Below are 20,083 nucleotides of genomic sequence, written 5' to 3' on the forward strand. Positions count from 1 at the left end.
GAGGTCCACAAACATGTAATAGAGATCGATTGGAGTCTGGAAATCATTCCCCAGGCTTCACAAATCAAAGGCAGGCAGGATTATCTAGAGACTCCAAACGCTCTTATACAAGATATTCAGGACTGTGGTATTTTAAACAGATGTACAACCCAAAAGTACACAATTGTAGTGTGTAAATTAGCAGATACAACTTAAAAACTCGCAGACAATCTCTGGTAGAGCAATCAGAACGGAGCTTTCTTTTGTTTTCTAATGAAAACCAGTCCAAAACCAGACGAGTGAACTTTAACAATGCCTGAAAGACTACCAAGAAACCTGAAGACTCTTCCCTTTCATTGTTTTTCATTGTAAATACCTTCACACTCAATGTTTGGCCATGATGTTGTTTTATCTTTCCATTGGCGAGATTGGAGACAGTCTTGCAACTTGGAGTTTAATGTGGCGTCACATTATTACCCAGAGTTTCTTGATCGTTTTCTTGGGGGGGATGACAGTTTCCATGTTTTGGGCTTGATGAACTGAAACAGAAGCCAAATATGTTTTACAGAACCCCCGAACAGCTGCAGCTATTTTTATTCCGGTTTTCTTCCTACCCTTTGTTTAATTCATGAGCGGCGGGACAAACGTGTTTACGGGGATGTTTCAGAGATGTTTTCCTCCTTTGAAAGTTCAGTTTTCATCACAGCTGAAGCGAGAAAAAAACCAGAGATGCCACGAAAAAAGCAGTGGCTGGGATGCATTTGATTGAAATTTCTCTAGATAATGATGTAGGAAAAGGTTTTGTGGCTCCTGAGACCCTACCCATCCTGTTGGGATCATCAAATATGGGTAAAATGTGACTGATTTCCAACAAAACTATATTTTTATAGATAAATAGATAGATAGATAGATAGATAGATAGATAGATAGATAGATAGATAGATAGATAGATAGATAGATAGATAGATAGATAGATAGATAGATAGATAGATAGATAGATAGATAGATAGATAGATAGATAGATAGATAGATAGATAGATAGATAGATAGATAGATAGATAGATACTTTATTAATCCCGGAGGAAATTGCATATATCCACTGCTCAGGCATTACATAACAAATAATACTGGATAAACACCAGGAGAAAAGGAAACACTGACATCACAGGACATACCACAAGACATACATTACACTAACAGACAGACACATGCAGCACTAACAGGACTTATATACTAAACTATAACTAAAATATAAACAGTATAAAATTTAAAAATATTACAGTATTAAAATATAAACAGTATAAAATAAAATCTAAACAGTATAAAAGGAGGACCTCAGCCTCTCTGTGGAGGCGCTGTGTGACAGCAGTCTGCCGCTGAAGGTGCTTCTCTGCTGGGAGAAGGTGGTGTGTAGGGGGTGCCTGGTGTTGTTCATGATAGCCTTAATTTTTGATATGGTCCTCCTCCCCAGAACTGTCTCCACAAAGTCCAGGCTCAGCCCGACCACTGAGCCCGCTCTGCGGATGAGTCTGTTCAGACGGTCCATATCTCTTTTCCTGGCCCCCCCACCCCAACACACAATGGCGTATAACAGCACACTGGAGACTACGGACTGATAGAACATGAGAAGGAGCTTAGGACAGATGTTGAAGGAGGCCAGCCTCCTCAGGAAGTACATCCTGCTCTGCCCCTTCTTGTACACACAGTTGGAGTTGAGTGACCAGTCCAGTCTGCTGTCTAGCTGCAGTCCCAGGTACTTATAGTTTTCTACCACCTCCACCTCACTGCCTTTGATGATCACCGGCTGTGGAGAGGGAGGTGCCCGCCGGAAATCCAGAACCATCTCCTTTGTCTTGGAGACGTTGAGCTGGAGCTGGTTCTGTTGGCACCACTCCACGAAGTCAGCCACCAATGCCCTGTACCCCCCCTCATCACCCTCCCGGATACATGCCACTATCGCGGTGTCATCGGAGTACTTCTGTATGTGGCATGTATCCGAGTTGTGCTTGAAGTCTGATGTGTAGAGGGTGAAGAGAATGGGGGATAGAATGGTCCCCTGTGGCGCCCCCGTGCTGCTGGTCACCATAGAAGACAAACAGTCCCCCATACGGACGTACTGGGGTCTGTCCGTTAGGTAGTCCGTAATCCAGCTCACGAGGTAGGGGTCCACAGCCATGGAGGTCAGTTTATCCTGCAGGAGCCGGGGCTGGATGGTGTTGAAGGTACTCGAAAAGTCGAAGAAGAGCACTCTGAAGGCACAGCCCCCGGCGTCCAGGTAGGAGAGTATGCGGTGGAGGAGGTACAAGACAGCATTGTCAACCCCAACCTTGGCCTGATAGGCAAACTGGAGAGGGTCCATAGCACCCTGCACCTGTGGACGCATGAGCTCCAGGACCAGTCGCTCTAGGGTCTTCATTACGTGGGAGGTAAGAGCGACCGGTCGGTGGTCGTTGAGCTCAGTAGGGCGTCCTTTCTTGGGTACAGGGACAATGCAGGAGGTCTTCCACAGTGACGGGACCCTCCCCAGCCGCAGACTGAGGTTGAACAATTGTTGCAGGGGGTCCCCTAGTTCCGAAGCACAGGCTCGGAGGAGTCTTGGGGAGACCTTATCGGGTCCAGCCGCCTTGTAGGGACGGAGCCTCCTCAGCATTGTCGTCACCAGGTCTGCAGTGATGATGGTCTCGGTCGTGGTGGGAGCAGGAGGTTGTGGCGAGGTTGGAAGTCCAGTGGTTGAGGTGGGGCCGTTGAGCATCGCAGTTCTTGGAGTGGGCTCGGGAGAAGTGGCAGGGGTGGAAGGAGAGGAAGCACAGGAGGAGGGAGCATCAGTGGAGCGGTCTGTAGGGCCAGGAGAGGCCTGTAGGCCAGGAGAGGTCTGTAGGCCAGGAGAGGCCTGGGACGAGGAGCCGGGAGTGGTCGGGGAGCTGAACCGATTGAAAAAGCTGTTAAGTTCATTCGCTCGTTCAATATTCCCCTCCACAGTGCTGCACCCTTTCCCGTGTCCGGTGATGGTTCTCATCCCATTCCAGACCTCCCGCACTTGGTTGCGCCCCAGCTGCTTCTCCAGCTTCCTCCTGTACGCCTCCTTGGCCTCCCTCAGGCAGAGTCTCACTTCCTTCTGGGCCTTCCTCATCTCCTCCTCGTTCTTGCAAATATATATATATATTATATACATATATAATATATATATATATATATTATAGCATATAAAAGTGAAATAAACCTCTGGACTTCTGTTGCTGTCCTGCTAAGCTATTAATTAAGACTAGCTGCAAACACACACACGTTTGCTATCAGTCCTGAGGAGGCCAGCCAGCCTTGTGTGTGTCTGTAAGTGTGTGTCATTGGTAGACAGCTTGACTCTAACGCATTCTGACACATGACAAGCAGCTCGTCGCCGTTCACCGTTGGGTTTCACATGATTTACCTCGGGAGTGTTTGAAGCAACGTCTGAAAATCCGTCTCCCTGCCGTGTCATCGCAGGCGTGACAATCTTCTGAGTCATCAAAACATTTGTGGAGCCCAGAGAGCGACGGGAATACGACGTTGGTTGGTTTAGCAGGCTTGGATTCGGCAGATGGGAGAGATTACAACAAATTAAAAAGCGTGTTTGACGTAACATCAAGACGAGTAACACGACAAAACAGGAAATAGGTGAAATGCTTACGAAAAAACGTATGTTTAAAATTATATTAACTTTGACTCTGGATGTGTTTGGCCCATCCATCGGCCGTCACCCCCTGATGAGCAGAGCTGAGCTCCAGTTGAGCTCTGGAAATAAATCCTGGTCTATGTTTGAGTTGATTCTCCGGAGCGACGATGTAGGGCTTCGCTACAGATGATTGACAGCTGCTTCGCGATTACACCACAAGTCTCAGCCGACGCCGACTGAAACGGGGCGACAGGTGACCCCCAGAAACAACTCAGTCTGTCCACGACCTCTGAACCCTGGCGACGCCAAGCCTCCACCGGCCACCAACTGTCCACACCGGGCCGTCACTTTTACCCAGCATCCTCCTCCAGCATCACTCCTGGACTTGATCACCCCCCCCCCACCACCACCACATCACGACATTCAGAGGACAAGACAAGGAAAGACTCTGGTGGGATGGAATCACCAAGAAACAGATCCTCGTTCTTCTGTCTTCTGGCAGATGAAGAAACCTTCACACCCATCAGCCAATCAGCGAGACGGAGCCCAGAGCTCAGAAACTCCCCCCATAACCGCCCGGCCCCGCCTTCTCCTTCCCAATTATTAGCATCTTCGCCTCAAGACGTTCTGTCAGCTCCAATTAGCACTGGTCTCTAACGACTGAGTGAAGGAATGAAACTCATCTGACTTCATTCGTTCTTGGTGAATCGACCTCCACCAATCAAAAATCCACGGTCCAGGTCTGGACGGGGAATGAAAATGAAATTAAAGACTGTGGAAGTTCATTACAGCTGATTTCCAGGGAGCCAATCAGACGTCACGTCACGTCTGATTGGGTCCACATAGGAGATATATGACGAGATCGTAAATCCCTTCCACACCTGCAGGTGTTCTCACTCGTCTGTAGGAGTGTGTGTGTGTGTGTGTGTTTGGTGCATTCATGTCATGTGGGAGGGACCATAATGACTAGTGTGTAAACTAGTGTGCACATCATTACACAAATGGTGCAGCTGGGAAGCAGTTTAGTCAACATAAAGGATTCTTTTCACTCAAACTCAGATAATTAAAGACATTTATGTACAAAACAGCATCCCTAATGGATTAATTACTTATAATTATCTCCATACGTGGGTTAAATTTTCATGTTTGTCGGCAGGTTGGTATAAATAATGGTAGGGTTTCCATAAAACGTCATGGGGGTCATGAATCCAGATCAACGGGTGGGCGGTAAAAACAAACAAACTTTAAACCCGTTAAACTTGAATCCAGAGTAGAACAAACTGGTTCTACGGTTCTTTCCTGTCACAAATCTCTAAAAATGTCCTGTTTTATGAAAAAACAACAACATACGGCATCATATTACAGAGTTTTAATAGTAAATGATCCGTTTACTATGACTTCTTCTTTATTGGACTTCACATAATGGACGGTTTGGAGTCTCCCTCCTCTTCATGGCCTCCAGCGGGTATTTCCTCAATAAAAGTTTATTCAACTGTAATTTATTTTAATGCATATTTGGTCATTCTCAGTTGAAAATAACAAAAAAAAACAACCCCCAACTCTTACAGGATTAAAACCAGTGCAAATAAAAAATTATCCCAAAAATTTATATTTTCACCAAAGACCTGACAGATCAAGTAACGTGAAAATGTGATTCCACAAAAAAGACTTTTATTTTGTATGCCTGAAATAAAACGTCTTGTTGCGAACAAGATCCATGCAAAAGATAAATAAAGAACTGCATGAGCACATTTTTTCTTTTTCTCTTTGTTTCCTGTTTTCTTGTATTTTTGCAGCACAAGTACAAGAGATGTAACCAATGAAAAACATCGAAATTACACAGATGATTAAACAACAAATGCATCATTGTTTAGCTTCCTGTCATCACGTCTTTAGAGATGCTCCTCATCACAAACACTGACGGTTGTGGACATAAATTTGCTTTGATGCAGCGTTAGGCGCTCAGTGATGATGTCATATCCTGCAGGACATGTTAAGGGAAGTGAAACCACTCTTCTTTGATTCGCATGTTTGCTTTGGCAAAAGTTTTACGCCGGATGCCCTTCCTGACGCAACCCTCTGTTGGGACGGGCGCAATAAGACACGTCGTCAAAAATAAGAGTTGGAGGAGATGGGAGATTGCAAACGTAGCGTTGAGATACCGTGAGGCAGCGAACACATCACTGTGGGGGTGCTTGTGTTTCTTTGGGGGGGTCATCTTTCCACCTGGGGTGTCGTACAGCTTTGTGTTCGGGACCGACCGTAACGCTGAGTCGTGAGCTAATATTAGCCGTGAGCTTTACAAGAGTATCAGATGCTTTGGTGATTATGACCCACAGAAGCTTTGGGAAACTCCCGGAATGGGAATGTCGTCGCCTATTCCTGAATACATTTAGGGAATAAATATGACCAGACCAACATCCACCCATGTGGCATTTCACCTTAGTTTTGCGTTACAATCATTTTTTCGTGAACTCTCTGGTTGACCCTAAGGACCCCTGAGGTCCTCACAGGACCAGGGTCTCCGACTGCAGGATGGACTGGGTTCGGGAGTCTCGGTGAAACTGAACCATCGGTTCTGAACCGTTCCTGGAGGCAAAGGCATTGTTGAAGTGGCGACCTCTGCCCAGGCGGCAGTTCAAGCACAGGCTCTGCCACTTCCTCTTCAACTCGCCTTGAACCTGCGAAATCAGACGGAGACACCCCTCAGCTACACGATAGACATTCACATTGATCACCATAACGGTATCTTGACTCACATTGCTCAGAACTATAAAGCTAACAATGTTTAGACGCTTACCTCGCTGTTCAGGAAACAGTAAAGAATGGCCACCACCAGACCCTGAAAGGACACCAACGCAATTATTTTAAAAACATGACAAACGACAAAGGTAACTGACGTCGATGAAGAATACGTACGACACCTGAAAGGATCCAAGAGCGAGGTCAAAGAATATCTTAAAGTCTTCTGCGATGGATTCGCTGAGAGAAACAAACACGACGTAGTGGATCCCGAACAAAGGAATCAGCAGGAGAGTAGATTTGGCCAGCCTCCTGGAAAAATAGGAAAAGTAGGGATAAAAATATAAAGTAGTACCTTAAGATACGAGTTATTTTTGTGCGACGTAAGAGCAAAATCCGAGATACGAGCCGCGCTTCAGGACGCCAGTGCTAATTGGTGGATGGATACAACATCAGCTGAGGCTGGATCTTGTTCTTTACTACGTGTTGGCGAATGGATACAACATCAGTGAGACCGGATCTCGTTCTTTACCATGTGTTGGCGGATGTATACAACATCAGTGAGACCAGATCTCGTTCTCGTTGGTGGAGTAAAGACGTAGCTCGTGTGTTTTCGTGACTTTTGTGCTTCTTTTCATTATTTATCATTGTTTACGTAACTTATACATAATTTACTATACACAGGTAAAGTCTGAATGTCTATTGGTTGATAAAAATGTGTCGTTTTTTTTCATTAATTAGGAGATCTGAGGCTTTTCTTTCAAGGCCGGAATGAATTAAAATGATTTTAGTTATTTTAAATAGTTAAATGTTTGACTTAGAGTTAAGTCACAGAACGGATTCAACTTGCCTCTCCAGGTTCTACTGTATAGAGATATCAGGGAATAATTTGGACGTACGCCTTCAACAGATTTGGGTTACTTGCAGAATCTTGGTGTCTATGGATAGATAAGACTTTAAACCCAGTGTTCATCACCTCTGTTTAAATAACCGGACCCTGATCCACCTCCTCCTCCTTGTCTTCATCTCAAAGCGGCTGTTTCCTGAGCTACTGACGTGCTGCTTTAGCATTAGCGACGTTATCTCTCCAGACAGCAAACAGAGAGGATAAAAATGTTCCAGGAGTCTCGGATTATCTGGTATTTTTAGTATTTTGAGGCACTAAACCAGCCCCTTTATCCGCCGAGCAGGTACAGCTGTTGTTCCACGTTGGCGCTGTCTGTCAGGATTTATTTTGAGCTCAAAGCGAAGGAGGTTTGAGCACAAGTGGGTACAGATGTGATTTATGTTGAGCCTGCGTTGCTCTGTGGTATACCTGTACTGTGATTGGTCATTACCACCCACGTCAGGACACCTCAGCTTGGCAACCAAAATCCGAATGATTCTAATGAACAGGATGAAGTTTACCTTGGAGAGGGGGAGATAATGAGAGAAATGTCAGCTCAGGTGGAGTCAGGAAAGCCCACAAAGACTTCATGTTGATGCGTCAGACAGTTCTCCATCCACAGAGAGCCATCAGGAGCCATCCCACAAAAACAAATGTTCAATCATTAGCTGGAAACTGCTGACTGCAATCATTTCGGGAAAAACTGGTGGTTGATGATGAGAAATCTTTTCCTGGGATGATTTGAGTACAAATGGATGGAAAAACCTCCAGCTACCATAATGGAGAAGCCGATGGGTCCGTTGATCACCCAGTTGGGGACGGGGTTGTCGTTGGTCTCCCAGCATCTGAGGGAACAGCAGAAAAACTGATAATAGATGTAGACTATATCTTCACTAGAGTAAAAAATGGAACCAAACACCTTAAATCAGTCCTAAATAGTCATAGAGACAATCTATTAAGAGTTTAACCATCTCTTATTTCTAAGGTCAAGAATGAACTTAATACTCTTTCTTCTTCATCCGTCTGAAGTGAATTATCATCACGATGACTTCTCAATGCAAAAGAAACAAGAGTTTGCAAGCTCATTATCACTGTTATTGAAACTGTAAATCTGTAATAAAACTGTAAGAAAAGATGATAAACCAATAAAAAGGCCCACAGAAACAAAACGGATGACATCATCATTGTACACTCACCCCGTGTCTTCCAGATAAACCCTCAACATTGCCCACGTAAACACGAACACGGTGGGGATTCCTGCACGGAGAGAAGATCATCATCTACCAATAGCAGACCATTAAAGATGTTTTTTTGGATTGGGTGGGGTTGGGGTAGCGGTGTGTACCCCATCCGATGAACATGTAGATGATGAAGTGTCTGTTCTCGGAGAAGATCACCACCAGCAGAGTGTGGAGGTAAAGACCCTCCACCAGCAGCCAGAAGAAGTTGGCCATGATGAAGTACTGGAAGAACACCAGACTGGCTTTACAGCCCACCTGAAACACAAGAAAGGGGTTTCAAACATCTAAACCAAACCTTTGACATGTTTATTCGAGATCTACATCCGATTGGCCTCACCAGCGACGGCTGGTTGGAGCACTGGGACGTCCGGTTGAAGAGGATGTCGTCCTTCACCAACACGGCCACGGCCCTCAGGATGAAGGACAAGAAGAGGTTGACGTGGATGTAGTTCCTGGTGCAGTGAAGCCTCCTGAACGCCACAAAGTTAGAGTTTGGATCAATAGTTTCCAGTCAAGAAGTAAAACAATTTGAATTCAACGAATCAGCAGATCGGTCTCACCGAAACAGACAGAGAATGGCGCTCCCAGTGGTGAGGGCAATTAACGACAGGCTGTGGCCCAGAGTGTACAAGGTCTGCACAACCAGGTAGAAGACCAGCTGCAGACGGACGAACGACGAGTACTACCATTATTTACAACACAACAGTATCAGACGCTGCAACAACTTTTAGGCTTCGCTTCTATTTAAGAGCAGAACGAAGGAACCTATAGATGACGTCAGGCTCCGGATGAAGAAGGGGAAAACCAAAAGACAGAAAAAGTGAAAGACACAGGACAGGAAGTGAGGAAAACAATGTGGAGACACAAACCAAGGGGGGTGGTGGGACGGTTAATTTAACAAACACAGTGGCCGATTCACAATCAGAACAAGACGCAGGGTGGGAGCCATAATTATCGACATCGAGGTCAAAGCAGGACGAACTTCAATGCCAAAAAACCCCATGAATAGTTGGAATGGAGGAGGAGTTAGAAATACGACAGGATGCCGTCCAATCACAGACCAGGAATTGGTCCTGGCCCATGGCACATATTTACACTTTTTTTGGAGTCTGTAATTGGAATGTTGTAGAAAACGGAAAGAAAAATCCTGGATATCCACCGTTTTTTTCTAATCCACATATAAATTGAAACTTTCCAGGCCCTGATCATCTTGAGCCAGTCTTGTTTTTGGGGTCATGCTCATGAAGTGAATCCAGAATCACGTCGACAGAGGTAGTTTCGGCTCCATGCATGAATGTAGTATAAAAACTACGGATGCAAAGGACAACAGTTCCAATGTTTCCACACCTTGTCCTGGCTGGTGTCCGATCCACACACGTTGCTGATGTTTGGGAAGACGTCTGACCATCCGGATGAGGTACAGTTCCTGCTGATGTTACCTGTGAGAGAGCGAGGGATGGAGGACATGGAACATTAAATGTGACGCAAATTAGTCACAAGCTAACATATAATTCCTCTAATTCTTAGGAAGCGTTTTGCTGCATCAACCGAGATGAGAACCCAAGTGGGACAATCGTGCCAAGAAGGATTACAGGTTGATTTTCTGAGACTATCTTCAAATACAGACAGAGGTTAAAACTTAAACGCCTGACTAAAGAAAATAATGGTGGGCATCAAACCTTGTGGAATTCCGTTTGGACTTAACCCCCTCTAGCTGGAGTGCTTACGTTTCCCCTGTGAGGTTTTAAACCACCCAACTGCATCTTCTAAAAACAGCACTGGCTCCACAACTCAACAGCTTCAGTCGTGGTTCTGTGGGTTTTAGGGAATCCTAAAAGGTAGATCAGGTAGAGTTTACAGCGGGGAATTCCTTGACTTCCTCTCAAATCAGGGTTTCTGGGACTAAAGGAGTTCAGAGACTGCCCTGAAGGTGCCTGGACTTCCTTCTTTTGAGTAACAAATTCAGCTTCATATGCATTCGGGATTAGATTTCTTGTCAATGTCAGAAACTGACACAAAAACTTCCCAATAACAGTTGATGCCTTTTTTTTTTTTTAGTTTTATCACCCGGCTGTCTTTAAAAACCCTGCATACCAATGAGAGACACATTTTTAGGCACCAGGACCCTGAGGACATTTTAATGTGTTCCCATCCCCGAATCTCTGCAGTGCAATGGAAGTTCATTTCCCTTGAACATTCTCAGAATGCACTGGAAAAAAGCATAAAGTATCTCCTGCTCACTGACTGGAAGTAACGTCAGCACACTTCTGCCTCAGTACGCTCTTAACAAACCCTCTCACTGCGGGGTAAACACAGCTGAAGGTAGGAGACGCTTTTACGCAGCGTGGCAGGGATTTCTATGTAGGCGTCATGATATCGAGTGTTAATCCAGCTCTGAACTGTGTTTACCTCGACGGGGAGAAGCAGCGAGTAGCACTCCCAACTGGCTTTGCTTCAAGACTTCTGAGGCCAGAACTTTACTTTCTCCGTTTTCTTCTCCAAAGACTTTGAGAGGTCTGAGCTCTCAGAATCAACGCCTTATGTGAGTGTTTGGGGCAGAACATTCGGGATGACGTCCATTCACAGTTGAACAAATGCAAAAATGGCTTGAGACGTTCAGAAATGCTTCATCTTTACTGTACGAGTCGGGATACGTTGGGAACCCGTAACCCGGAGAACTTCCTACCCGATTCGACGCCATCGATCTTACGTAACACAGCGGATTTCTTCAAAATGTAGGAACTTTGGGGTCTTCGGTCCCAGAAAGGGAGGCTGCGTCCTGAGCTTTGGCCCATGAACAAGCCGCCGGGTGCTTACATAACGTTTAGTCATCCATCTAAGTCAGAGCTGGTCTCAGACCGGAAGTCAGGACTGCCATCGGGACAGAGGGTGGAAGTGGATTCAGCGACATTCACGAAGGGAAGAAGATTAAGAACTCGTTCATCGGAACGGAGTAAATCCAAGAAGTCAGGTACTGAAGTTGGGTTTCGAGTCTTCAGATGAGTCAAGCTCCTTCTTGACTCTCATGGAGCTCCAACGGGTCTTTGTTGGACCAAGAAAAATCATTTCCCCAACGGGAGATCAATAAAGTTTCTTCTTCCTCTTCCTCTTGTTCTTCTTCCTCTTCTTATTCTGGGTTCTTTCAAGGGTTTGGAGACTCTCCAACTATTCTAACTAGTTCTTCTTCACCTCATCTGCGTTCTATCGGTAGAACGTTACCTACCATTTCTGCCAAAGACGATCTTGAGGGCTCGTGGACAGCGGATGGTGACGACCTCGCCGACCCCGGCGCGCTCCCAGCATGCAATGCTATCCCACTCTCCTTTGCACCCCAAATCTGTCAAAACCAAAGGTAGTGTCAGAAACATTTCAGGAAGGAGGAGCTGCAAGACGATTGGTTGAATCAATGAGTGAACAGGTACGACTTAGAGGACAGAAAAGAACGGTCTAGTGTTCTAGGACGCTTCATAGCATCAGTTTATGTCCAGATAAAAGAGGTCGTGCAGGATTTGGATGGACTCTGAGGAGCTTTGGTCCTGAATGACTAAAAGCCCCCCCCCCCCACCAAGAGGCTGAACAAACAGCCTCCTAAAATAACTCCCAGCTCCGCGGCAGTAATTGCCGTTCAGTTTGCTGATGGCAAAGTGAAGAGTCAACAAGGCGTTTTAGCGACAGACTATGGTTTGCTAAAACGGGTCGTCCCCGGTGATGGAACCTGGGGTGGGGGGCGGGGGTGGGATATTAGGTCGTGATCACATCAGCATCCGGATGATTTACCGAAGGTAGCGAGTCCAAATTCAGATATGTGTGGACAAAGTAGGAAGGAAGAAGGAAGGAAGTGTAGAAGAAAAGGGTTTTCACGAACTTCCTGTTTATTTTATTTCATTTCTCGTGCAGGAAAGATTCCGAAAGCATTTCCCCGCGTCACCATACATCATTAACAAACTCGAGGGCGGTTGAAGTTGATGGAGTGACCTTCGCGGATGCCACCGGCCTCTTCCTCCCTCAGCTTCCTCAGACACTCGGCCCGGTCTCGCTCCACTTCCAACAGGAAGTTGCAGGTCGGATGTCGTCCGTCGACCTGCGGAGGAAGATCGAAAGGGAATCAGACCTAGATCTCTCTGGATGCTAACGGCTAACTAGCGCATCCAGACCAACCGATCAGCCAATCAGCAGCCTGGTTAACAGCAGGAGAACAGAAATAATGTCATCAGCGAGGATCCCGCCTGAGGTGTGATTGTGGTTTCTGACATCAAAAAGCTAATAATTATGGTTGTGTAACAGTCCCCCCCCCCACACCCCGAGCAGAGACTTCACATGAGGGAGCGTCGGGATGCCGGGCTCCGATCGGACACACCGGGTCCCTGATTGGTCGACTCTGAGACCAGGCAGCTTCCAAAACGTTGGGGAAGAACGGTCGGGTCTCAACAGGGGGTTTCACCGGGTTTGTTCACGGGTCAGCGCCTTGCTCAAGGGTACGCTGAAGTGCTGCTAGCAGCTGAGGGTGTGTGTGTGTGGTGGGGGGGTGGTCCTGTGGGTAAACAGACTTGTTTGGGTCCCGACTGACCCAAACGCATGTCGGTAAACACAAATAGGACTGCTGACCTCAGCGGATTCAAAATGTCAGAGCAGGACCCCAGGACGGAACCACGGCGACACGTTTGGGTTCTCAGAGGGGTGGGGTCGAGCCAAAAGGGGGCGGGACCCAGAGGGGAACTGGTCCAAAGAGGTCAGAGAGTCCAGAAGAAAAAAAAAGGAATGATGTGAAAGATGGATTTGAAAAGTTAAATCCAAACAAAACGATTCGGTTTGACGTTGGATTCGTTCCAGTTTGGATAAAGAATGTCGGCTGACATGAGGAGTTTACAACGACTGTGTGTGTGTGTGTGTGTGTGTGTGTGTGTGTGTGTGTGTGTGTGTGTGTGTGTGTGTGTGTGTGTGTGTGTGTGTGTGTGTGTGTGTGTGTGTGTGTGTGTGTGTGTGTGTGTGTGTGTGTGTGTGTGTGTGTGTGTGTGTGTGTCTGTCATCGGCTTCAGTCCAGAGTGTGACGTTTAACATGTGGCTGAATGTGATAAATACAACAGCTCGAGGCTCGATGAACCGTTACGTAACGACTGGAGAAAGAAGAGGAAGAAGAAGAAGAAAAGGAAAAGAGGGGAAGAAAGAGAATGAAAAAGAGGAATAAGAAGAAAAGAAGAAAAAGAAAATTCCAAATGTTGGGATTTCTCTCTGATTTGAAGAGATTTTTTTTGTTAGCCGCTAACGGCTAATGGCAGGGGTCCAGTTTTCCCAGTGGAGCTCTGGGATGAACGTCCAGTTAAGAAGAGTGGATTGGAACAACATGAAAACTGAACTGATCATCATTTTATTATTATTATTAATTATTTCTCTGCTGTTTTACGGTTTGAATCATTATGTCAGCAAATTTTGGCGCCTTTTCAAAATCGTGTTCCCTTTTTTTTTTTTGCTTCTTTCCTCCAGTTGCATTCAAGGAAAATCGAATTTGCAGCACTTTCCTGCAGGTGATACTGACTTATAATCTGTGATAGATTAAATGTGTCCATAAAAATTCAAATGTAAGAGATAATAAAGACTTTTCTTTTTCAGTATCAAGGTTTGTAAATAAGAATAAACTGCAGATTTCTATTTTTAAATCTTTTGATCAAATATCTTTAGTCCCAAAAATATTACAGAAAAAAGACTCACCATGAGAAGACCTGCTGACAAACACCAGGTGAGGAGGAGCACAACTTTCATCTTCAGTCCTCAGGTGGAGGAATAGGAGGTTATAACCTCATGTTATAACAGGCCTCTTTTAAACTCCACTTCAGAGGGTTTTTCATCCTGAAAGCGGGAAGAATTCCATCAACAAGCAGCTGCTGTCCAGGATCCACAGCGTCTCCTCCACGGAGCTGAGCTGACTGATCCACAGCATCAACCCACAGCACGCTCATGACACACACACACACACACACACACACACACACACACACACACACACACACACACACACACACACACACACACACTGCTGCACTTCAAAATAAAAGCTTTGTGTGGCACGCTGGCTCTCGGAACCAGGGCAACCAAGGAAGGGAAAGAGGAATGAAGATGATGTTTGATAGGCTTTGGTCTCCATTTCTTTAGGATTAAACTTTGTTAAATTTTTAAGAAAATTTAATTTTTTAAAAAAGTTTCTATTTAGATGACTCTTATCTGGAGAAAGGGAAGTGGTAGAAGAGAAAGAAAAAACAAGACAATGTAAAGACGAAGATGGAAAATAAAGTTTCGAATAATAAAATACATCTACAGGTGTACAATGATTTTATAGAAGATCAATAAATATATGAGAGTTATTAGATAAAGAGTAAAGAGAGAGATAACTACTGTGAGGTTTCCTGTCACTTGAAAATGATCATTTCTAAATAAAAGCATCGTTGTTCCTGCACACATGCCTCCCTCTAGTGGTTGATTATGATATTGCGGGCCAAAACGAGCTGCTCTGTATAAACAAATGAACATAAAACTTATATTTATAAGTATAAATATGAATTAAAAGATATATTAAATAGTCTATGCAAGGTATGTTAAGTTAGAATACTATAGTCATTATTTGGATTTAATTTAATGAATTTTATGTTAACTGAAATTTAGATCTGAATTATAAGAAAAAATTCAAACTGCATAAAATATCACTGACTTCATTTTCTCATTCACAAATTAAAATTTGACTTATGCCGTCACTGACATTTAAGATGGGTCAACTGTTCTTAAGTATGACTGGAGAGTCGAAATACAAATTAGGACGGGTAAACTCTTCTCAATAAAGAACCAACTTAGTAAACATCATCTATTTTCCTAAATTTTAATCATTTAAATAACATTTTATGCCCTAACAGTAATTTTTCACAGAGTTTAAGGGGATATTTGATATCACTGAGTGAACAAATTTCTTCATATTTCTTTCATATATTTACCAACTGTATTTCAGACATATGAACCTAGGTGACAGCGTTTTAAAAAAAAAACTCCAACGTCCTGCTTTATTGTCAAAATCGTTGAAATATTTATTTAAATGAAACACTTTATGTCAACTCAAATAAGACATTTCTTTAAAACCCTTAAAAAAACATAGTGGGGAACACAGTTTTGCTGATAAAAGAAAGAAAAAGGTGAAGAAAGTGCTTTTTTCCCCCCAAAATAAAAAAAAAAAAAAATCAGTCTTCTGCTTCCTGTTTCAGTCTTTCCTGTCGTGACATCACTGTATGAGCCCTGATTGGTCGGTCTGTGTAAAAATATGACGCCTATATTTACAACAGTAGCAGCTGCTTGCCTTCCTGTGTGTTGAGGACTGGAACCTGGTTCTGATCCAGGTTTATTCCCATCGATTAGACGGAACCCGACGGTTCCACGTGAAGAGTTCTGCTCCAAGACGTAGAAAAGCTGGTTGTTCTGAGTCCTCCTGGACACTAGATGGCAGCAAAGGGTCAGTCAGGACGAACTAAATGATGAACTGTTCCCTCAACGTCTAATAGTTTAATTCAATGCATAAATGAATTGAATGAATTCATTCGATTCATTTAGTCAAATGAATCGAATGAATTAATGAATTTAATTCATTAATTCATTTATTCTTATATTAGGATAAAAACGACTTTAGCTTTTGAGCTGTGTGACAGGAGGGGGACGGATCAGATAGACGTAGAATCTAAGATGGGTTTAGAAATTTTCGGAACGGATGGATGGAAATCTCTTTCTTCAATACTTAATTTCGTTAAAGTGGTTTTCTCCTGTCGTTTGATTTTTGGTTCTGAACTCTTTGCGGGAAAAAAAAAATCCTGAAAGTTGAAATATTTCAGACATGCAGGTGAAAAAAAACGACGTTCGTCTCTCATCACTCCATCAACATCGACTCATATATTTATTTCTATTTCCTTTAAAAAGCGGATGTTTCACTCAAGATTACGCGACAGGTTTTTTGTCTGTTATATTAGCAAATATTCAAGAGGGAAACGTTCTTGAACGTCTCGTCATAAACTTTTTCAGAGAACCTAAATAAATTAAATCGGTTTGTTTTTTGTACATACTTACATGATATAAGTTTCGCTTTTCGTTTGGCTTCGCTGGAAGCAAATATAAACAGAAAAATAACGAGTTAAAGGCTGTTTGTTTAACGCCGACGTGGACGGTTCACAAGATAACGTAACTTAGCATAGAGAAGCTAACGACGAGCTAACGCCCCGTATCAAAACATGTTTGTAATGGTTGAATCCTAAGAAACAGAAAATAAAGTTTTTGCACAGTTTGTTGCTTTTTTTTTGATGTGGAAATATTCTGTTTTTTTAAAAAATAGCCTAAACTTTATTGAGGACGGCAAAAAAAAAAAAAGCAACTTTTTCGACTTCCACGTCGCTTTGTAAACAACACCCCTCCGTCGCCGCCTCCAGGTCACATGATTGACACTTTTTTTGGTAAACAATCGACACGAAACGGGGTTTAGGGGGTGGGGCTTTCCCACTCTGGATGGGCGTGGCTTTGCTACGAGCCACACCTCCTCGGCCTGACAACCCAAATATGACCACATGTCTCCTGGGAGACAAAAATCAGGGCCAGCGAGACGTTAACTCCCTCCCATCAATCTCGTGTTGGGGTGTGTCTCTGTAAATCCTCCACTTCTCCACCAGAGGGCGGCGTTACATGTTGTAGGCCACGTAGATGGGGTCCAGCTGGTCGGCCAGGAAGCCGTCGCGGAGGTGCATGCGCTGCTTCTCGCCGCGGGAGTTGATGGGGATGACGCCGATGTCCACCACCACCACCACGCCCACGATCAGGTAGTGCTCCTCCAGCACCACGTTGGTGACCAGCGGCACCAGGTCCAGGGCCTCGTGCTCCGAGCCGTCCAGCTCCACCACCACCACCAGCAGGTTGGTCCACGTGAACACGGCGCTGCCACCGCAGAAGAAGAAGAAGAAACGTCACCGCGGACGACAGGAGACGATCAGGAAACGATACGATCGGGAAACAAAATCGAGAAGGTTCCTGGGGGTGGGGCTAGGCGGGACACGCCCCATGTCACTATGGTAACCACTCACCACTCTGTGATGCTCTTGTGCGTCCGGATGACGGAGGTCTCGATGTCGATGGGGTGGTAGCGCATCCCCCGCAGCTCCATGGCTTCCTCCAGAGCCCCGACTACGTAAAGGGCGTCGTGACGCTCTACACACACACACACACACACACACACATACACACACACACTTTCAGATTCACCAACGTCACCGTTCGGAGTCGTTCGCGCAAGTCTTCTAGACTCCGAAATGACCTTCACTCGCTATCGTCGTCATTTGTCACGCTTTTCCGACGTTTGACTCCGCCTCCAGCGACCGTGGAACCAATCAAAACACCCCAATAGGATTCAGTGACCTCACCTCCGCTGGCGTCGGTGAGCTCGGTGCGGCGCAGGAAGCCCAGGTACCCGGTGCGAGCCCAGACCGTCTGCGTGTCTCCGAAGCTGAGCCGCGAGCAGAAGTGGTCGGACTGCAGCACCTCGTCGCCGTAGACGCTGAAGTAGCCGCTGGCGTTGTGGCCGCTGTGCACCCAGATCTGAAAACGCACGACAGGGGGGGGGGTGACCTCAAGACACACAACCCCACCCACTTTTACACCTTCACAAAGCGGCGTAAGAAACGAGCGACCGACCTCGCCCAGATGCGACTCTCCCATTGGTCCTTTGGTCTCCGGGTTGGCGATGATGATCCGAACCCCTGGTAGTATCTGTTCAGAACGCAGACGTTTAAACACCCCTCGTCTGGGCCGTTACCTCATTGGCTACCAGTAACTTATGGGCGGAGCTTGTCAACGAAAAACCAGGCTTTTCTAATCACGGCATTTATCGTCATGACGACTGATCCAGTTTAAAGGAATCCCAGGATTGAACGTCCGGCGGCCGTGGACTCACCTTCCCAGACTCCATCAGGGGCAGGCTGTGGGGCGACCCCCTCTCCACCAGTCGGACCCTGTGGGGGCAGAAACAGCGTGAGCAAGACTCCGATTTGATCAGATTGATCGATTGATTCCTTTCCAGACTCACCTGTCGTGTCGTAGCGCCCTCATGTCGACGTAAACGGTCGTGGGGTCGGGTCCCGACGTGCCCTGAGGGGTAAAAGAAAAACATCTGGGGGGTCACACGGGGTTGTGCAATGAACCAGCGGCGGCGTCTACTGCTAGCGGCGTGCGCAGGAAGCTGCGGACGGATGGCATGCAAACACAACGGAGGGGAGAGGAGGCGGGAAAGCGACGCCAAGCAGGGTGGGGAGGCAAGAGACGGCCCCCTAGTGGCCACAGGACGCAAACACAGGAAAAGGAAAACCTGATCCCTCCACTTCCCTCCACCGTCCCTCCATCAACCCCCTCCCCCAGGAGTAAAAATCTTTGCAGAGGAAGAACCGAGCCCACCACCCGACACACACAGGGGCATGCTGGGAGTCAGAAGCCCACGCCAGATAGCATCAAGCTAGCCGGACGGATTAGTTCATCCACTTGAGCGACACGTTTAGCTCATTTGAGATGTTTCTGTAGGGCTGAAAGTGTTTTTACATTTTTTGTCATGACTCTGGGTCAACCAATCAAAGCCCGGCCACACCAGGAAGACACGCCCCCTCACGAGCATCGCTAGCCCGATTCCAGCGCAGGGAAGAGAAGTCCGTTTCTGATTGGTTGTGTAACGTGATCGTTTGAGAGAGGGGCTGGATTAGTGAGATTATATTAGCATAATACCGCTAATATGAGGCTAGCATCGCTGTGGAAACGCTGCATCAATTTATCTATCTATCAATCAATCTAAAGATTATCGGAAATTAATTCTATATTGACCCAAAGCCATCTGATGAGTGATGTGCTGAGAAGCAGTGGGTGGTGGTGGTGGTGGATGGATAGGTAGAGAGGGGGGAAGGGAGGGGTTTGATGGTGGTTTCCTACCTGGTCGGCCAGCTTTCCCAGCCTGTGAGGCTACAGCAGCAAAGAGGGAGGGGGGAGGGAGGGTCGGGGGTGGGGATGGAGAAAAAATCAAGTATGAGATATGTGGGCGGGGTTATGATTAAATCAAGGAAGCAGGAGCGCCGGGAAAGAAAAAAAAACGTCAACGTGAGAAACTCAAAACGGGACGGAAAATGTTAGTTTGGTTATTTCGAAGCGGAAAAGAGTTTGGTTAATTTCATTCAGTGACGCTTTAATGTCGTGTTTATGTTTACTGTTAATTCATGCAGGTGAAAATCACTCCTAATTAGCATAAGAGTGTGTGTGTGTGTGTGTGTGTGTGTAAATATAATAAATAACTTCATCAAATCCTGGATAGAATGAACTGGATTAACTCTAAAAAGTCTGATCGTATATAACTGGAGGGAATGAAAAAAAAACTTGATTTGCTCCGCAAATCATGGATGAAATGAAAGCTTGAGATGGAAAAATGAATCCTGGAGAATACTGAGAAAAAAACGGAACGACTCAGTTTGTTCTGAATATTGACGACCGATCGCGTTCTCACCAGATTAGAATCGTTTTTTTTAGCCCGGAGATAAATCGCTGGTG

The 20,083-nt window shown here is 45.5% G+C and overlaps 2 protein-coding genes across 5 annotated transcripts in view; both read right to left on the reverse strand.

The window, feature by feature from the left end:
- Positions 1–4,647: 4,647 nt before the first annotated feature.
- On the reverse strand, positions 4,648–14,428 carry vipr2 (vasoactive intestinal peptide receptor 2). 2 transcript variants are annotated; one of them, XM_068341400.1, is made up of 13 exons: positions 14,204–14,427; positions 12,473–12,578; positions 11,721–11,834; positions 9,845–9,936; positions 9,058–9,155; positions 8,835–8,967; positions 8,602–8,752; positions 8,453–8,513; positions 8,032–8,101; positions 7,686–7,777; positions 6,553–6,682; positions 6,429–6,470; positions 4,648–6,309 (listed from the first exon to the last, which is right to left on the reverse strand). In XM_068341400.1, the coding sequence occupies exons 1-13, from the start codon at positions 14,252–14,254 to the stop codon at positions 6,136–6,138; spliced, it is 1,314 nt and encodes a 437-aa protein (XP_068197501.1). In that variant the 5' UTR covers positions 14,255–14,427; the 3' UTR covers positions 4,648–6,135. The 2 variants fall into 2 exon arrangements, with proteins under 2 accessions (XP_068197501.1, XP_068197502.1); XM_068341401.1 differs by having other exon boundaries at positions 6,170–6,309; positions 6,548–6,682; positions 14,204–14,428.
- Positions 14,429–15,539: 1,111 nt separating this feature from the next.
- The window catches only part of LOC137611838 (disco-interacting protein 2 homolog C), a 63,343-nt gene continuing 58,799 nt past the window's right edge, over positions 15,540–20,083 (reverse strand). For 2 of the 3 annotated variants that reach the window (XM_068339958.1, XM_068339960.1), the window contains exons 32-38: positions 19,475–19,504; positions 18,588–18,649; positions 18,456–18,513; positions 18,197–18,271; positions 17,926–18,100; positions 17,590–17,713; positions 15,540–17,443 (exon numbers count right to left, since the gene is read on the reverse strand). In XM_068339958.1, the coding sequence (XP_068196059.1) occupies positions 17,191–17,443; positions 17,590–17,713; positions 17,926–18,100; positions 18,197–18,271; positions 18,456–18,513; positions 18,588–18,649; positions 19,475–19,504 (777 nt within the window). In that variant the 3' untranslated portion in view covers positions 15,540–17,190. The remainder of the gene's footprint in view (positions 17,444–17,589; positions 17,714–17,925; positions 18,101–18,196; positions 18,272–18,455; positions 18,514–18,587; positions 18,650–19,474; positions 19,505–20,083) is intronic. The other variant, XM_068339959.1, reaches the window with a different exon arrangement.

The sequence above is a fragment of the Antennarius striatus genome, chromosome 18 (genome assembly GCF_040054535.1).
Source record: "Antennarius striatus isolate MH-2024 chromosome 18, ASM4005453v1, whole genome shotgun sequence".
NCBI classification, from domain to species: domain Eukaryota; kingdom Metazoa; phylum Chordata; class Actinopteri; order Lophiiformes; family Antennariidae; genus Antennarius; species Antennarius striatus.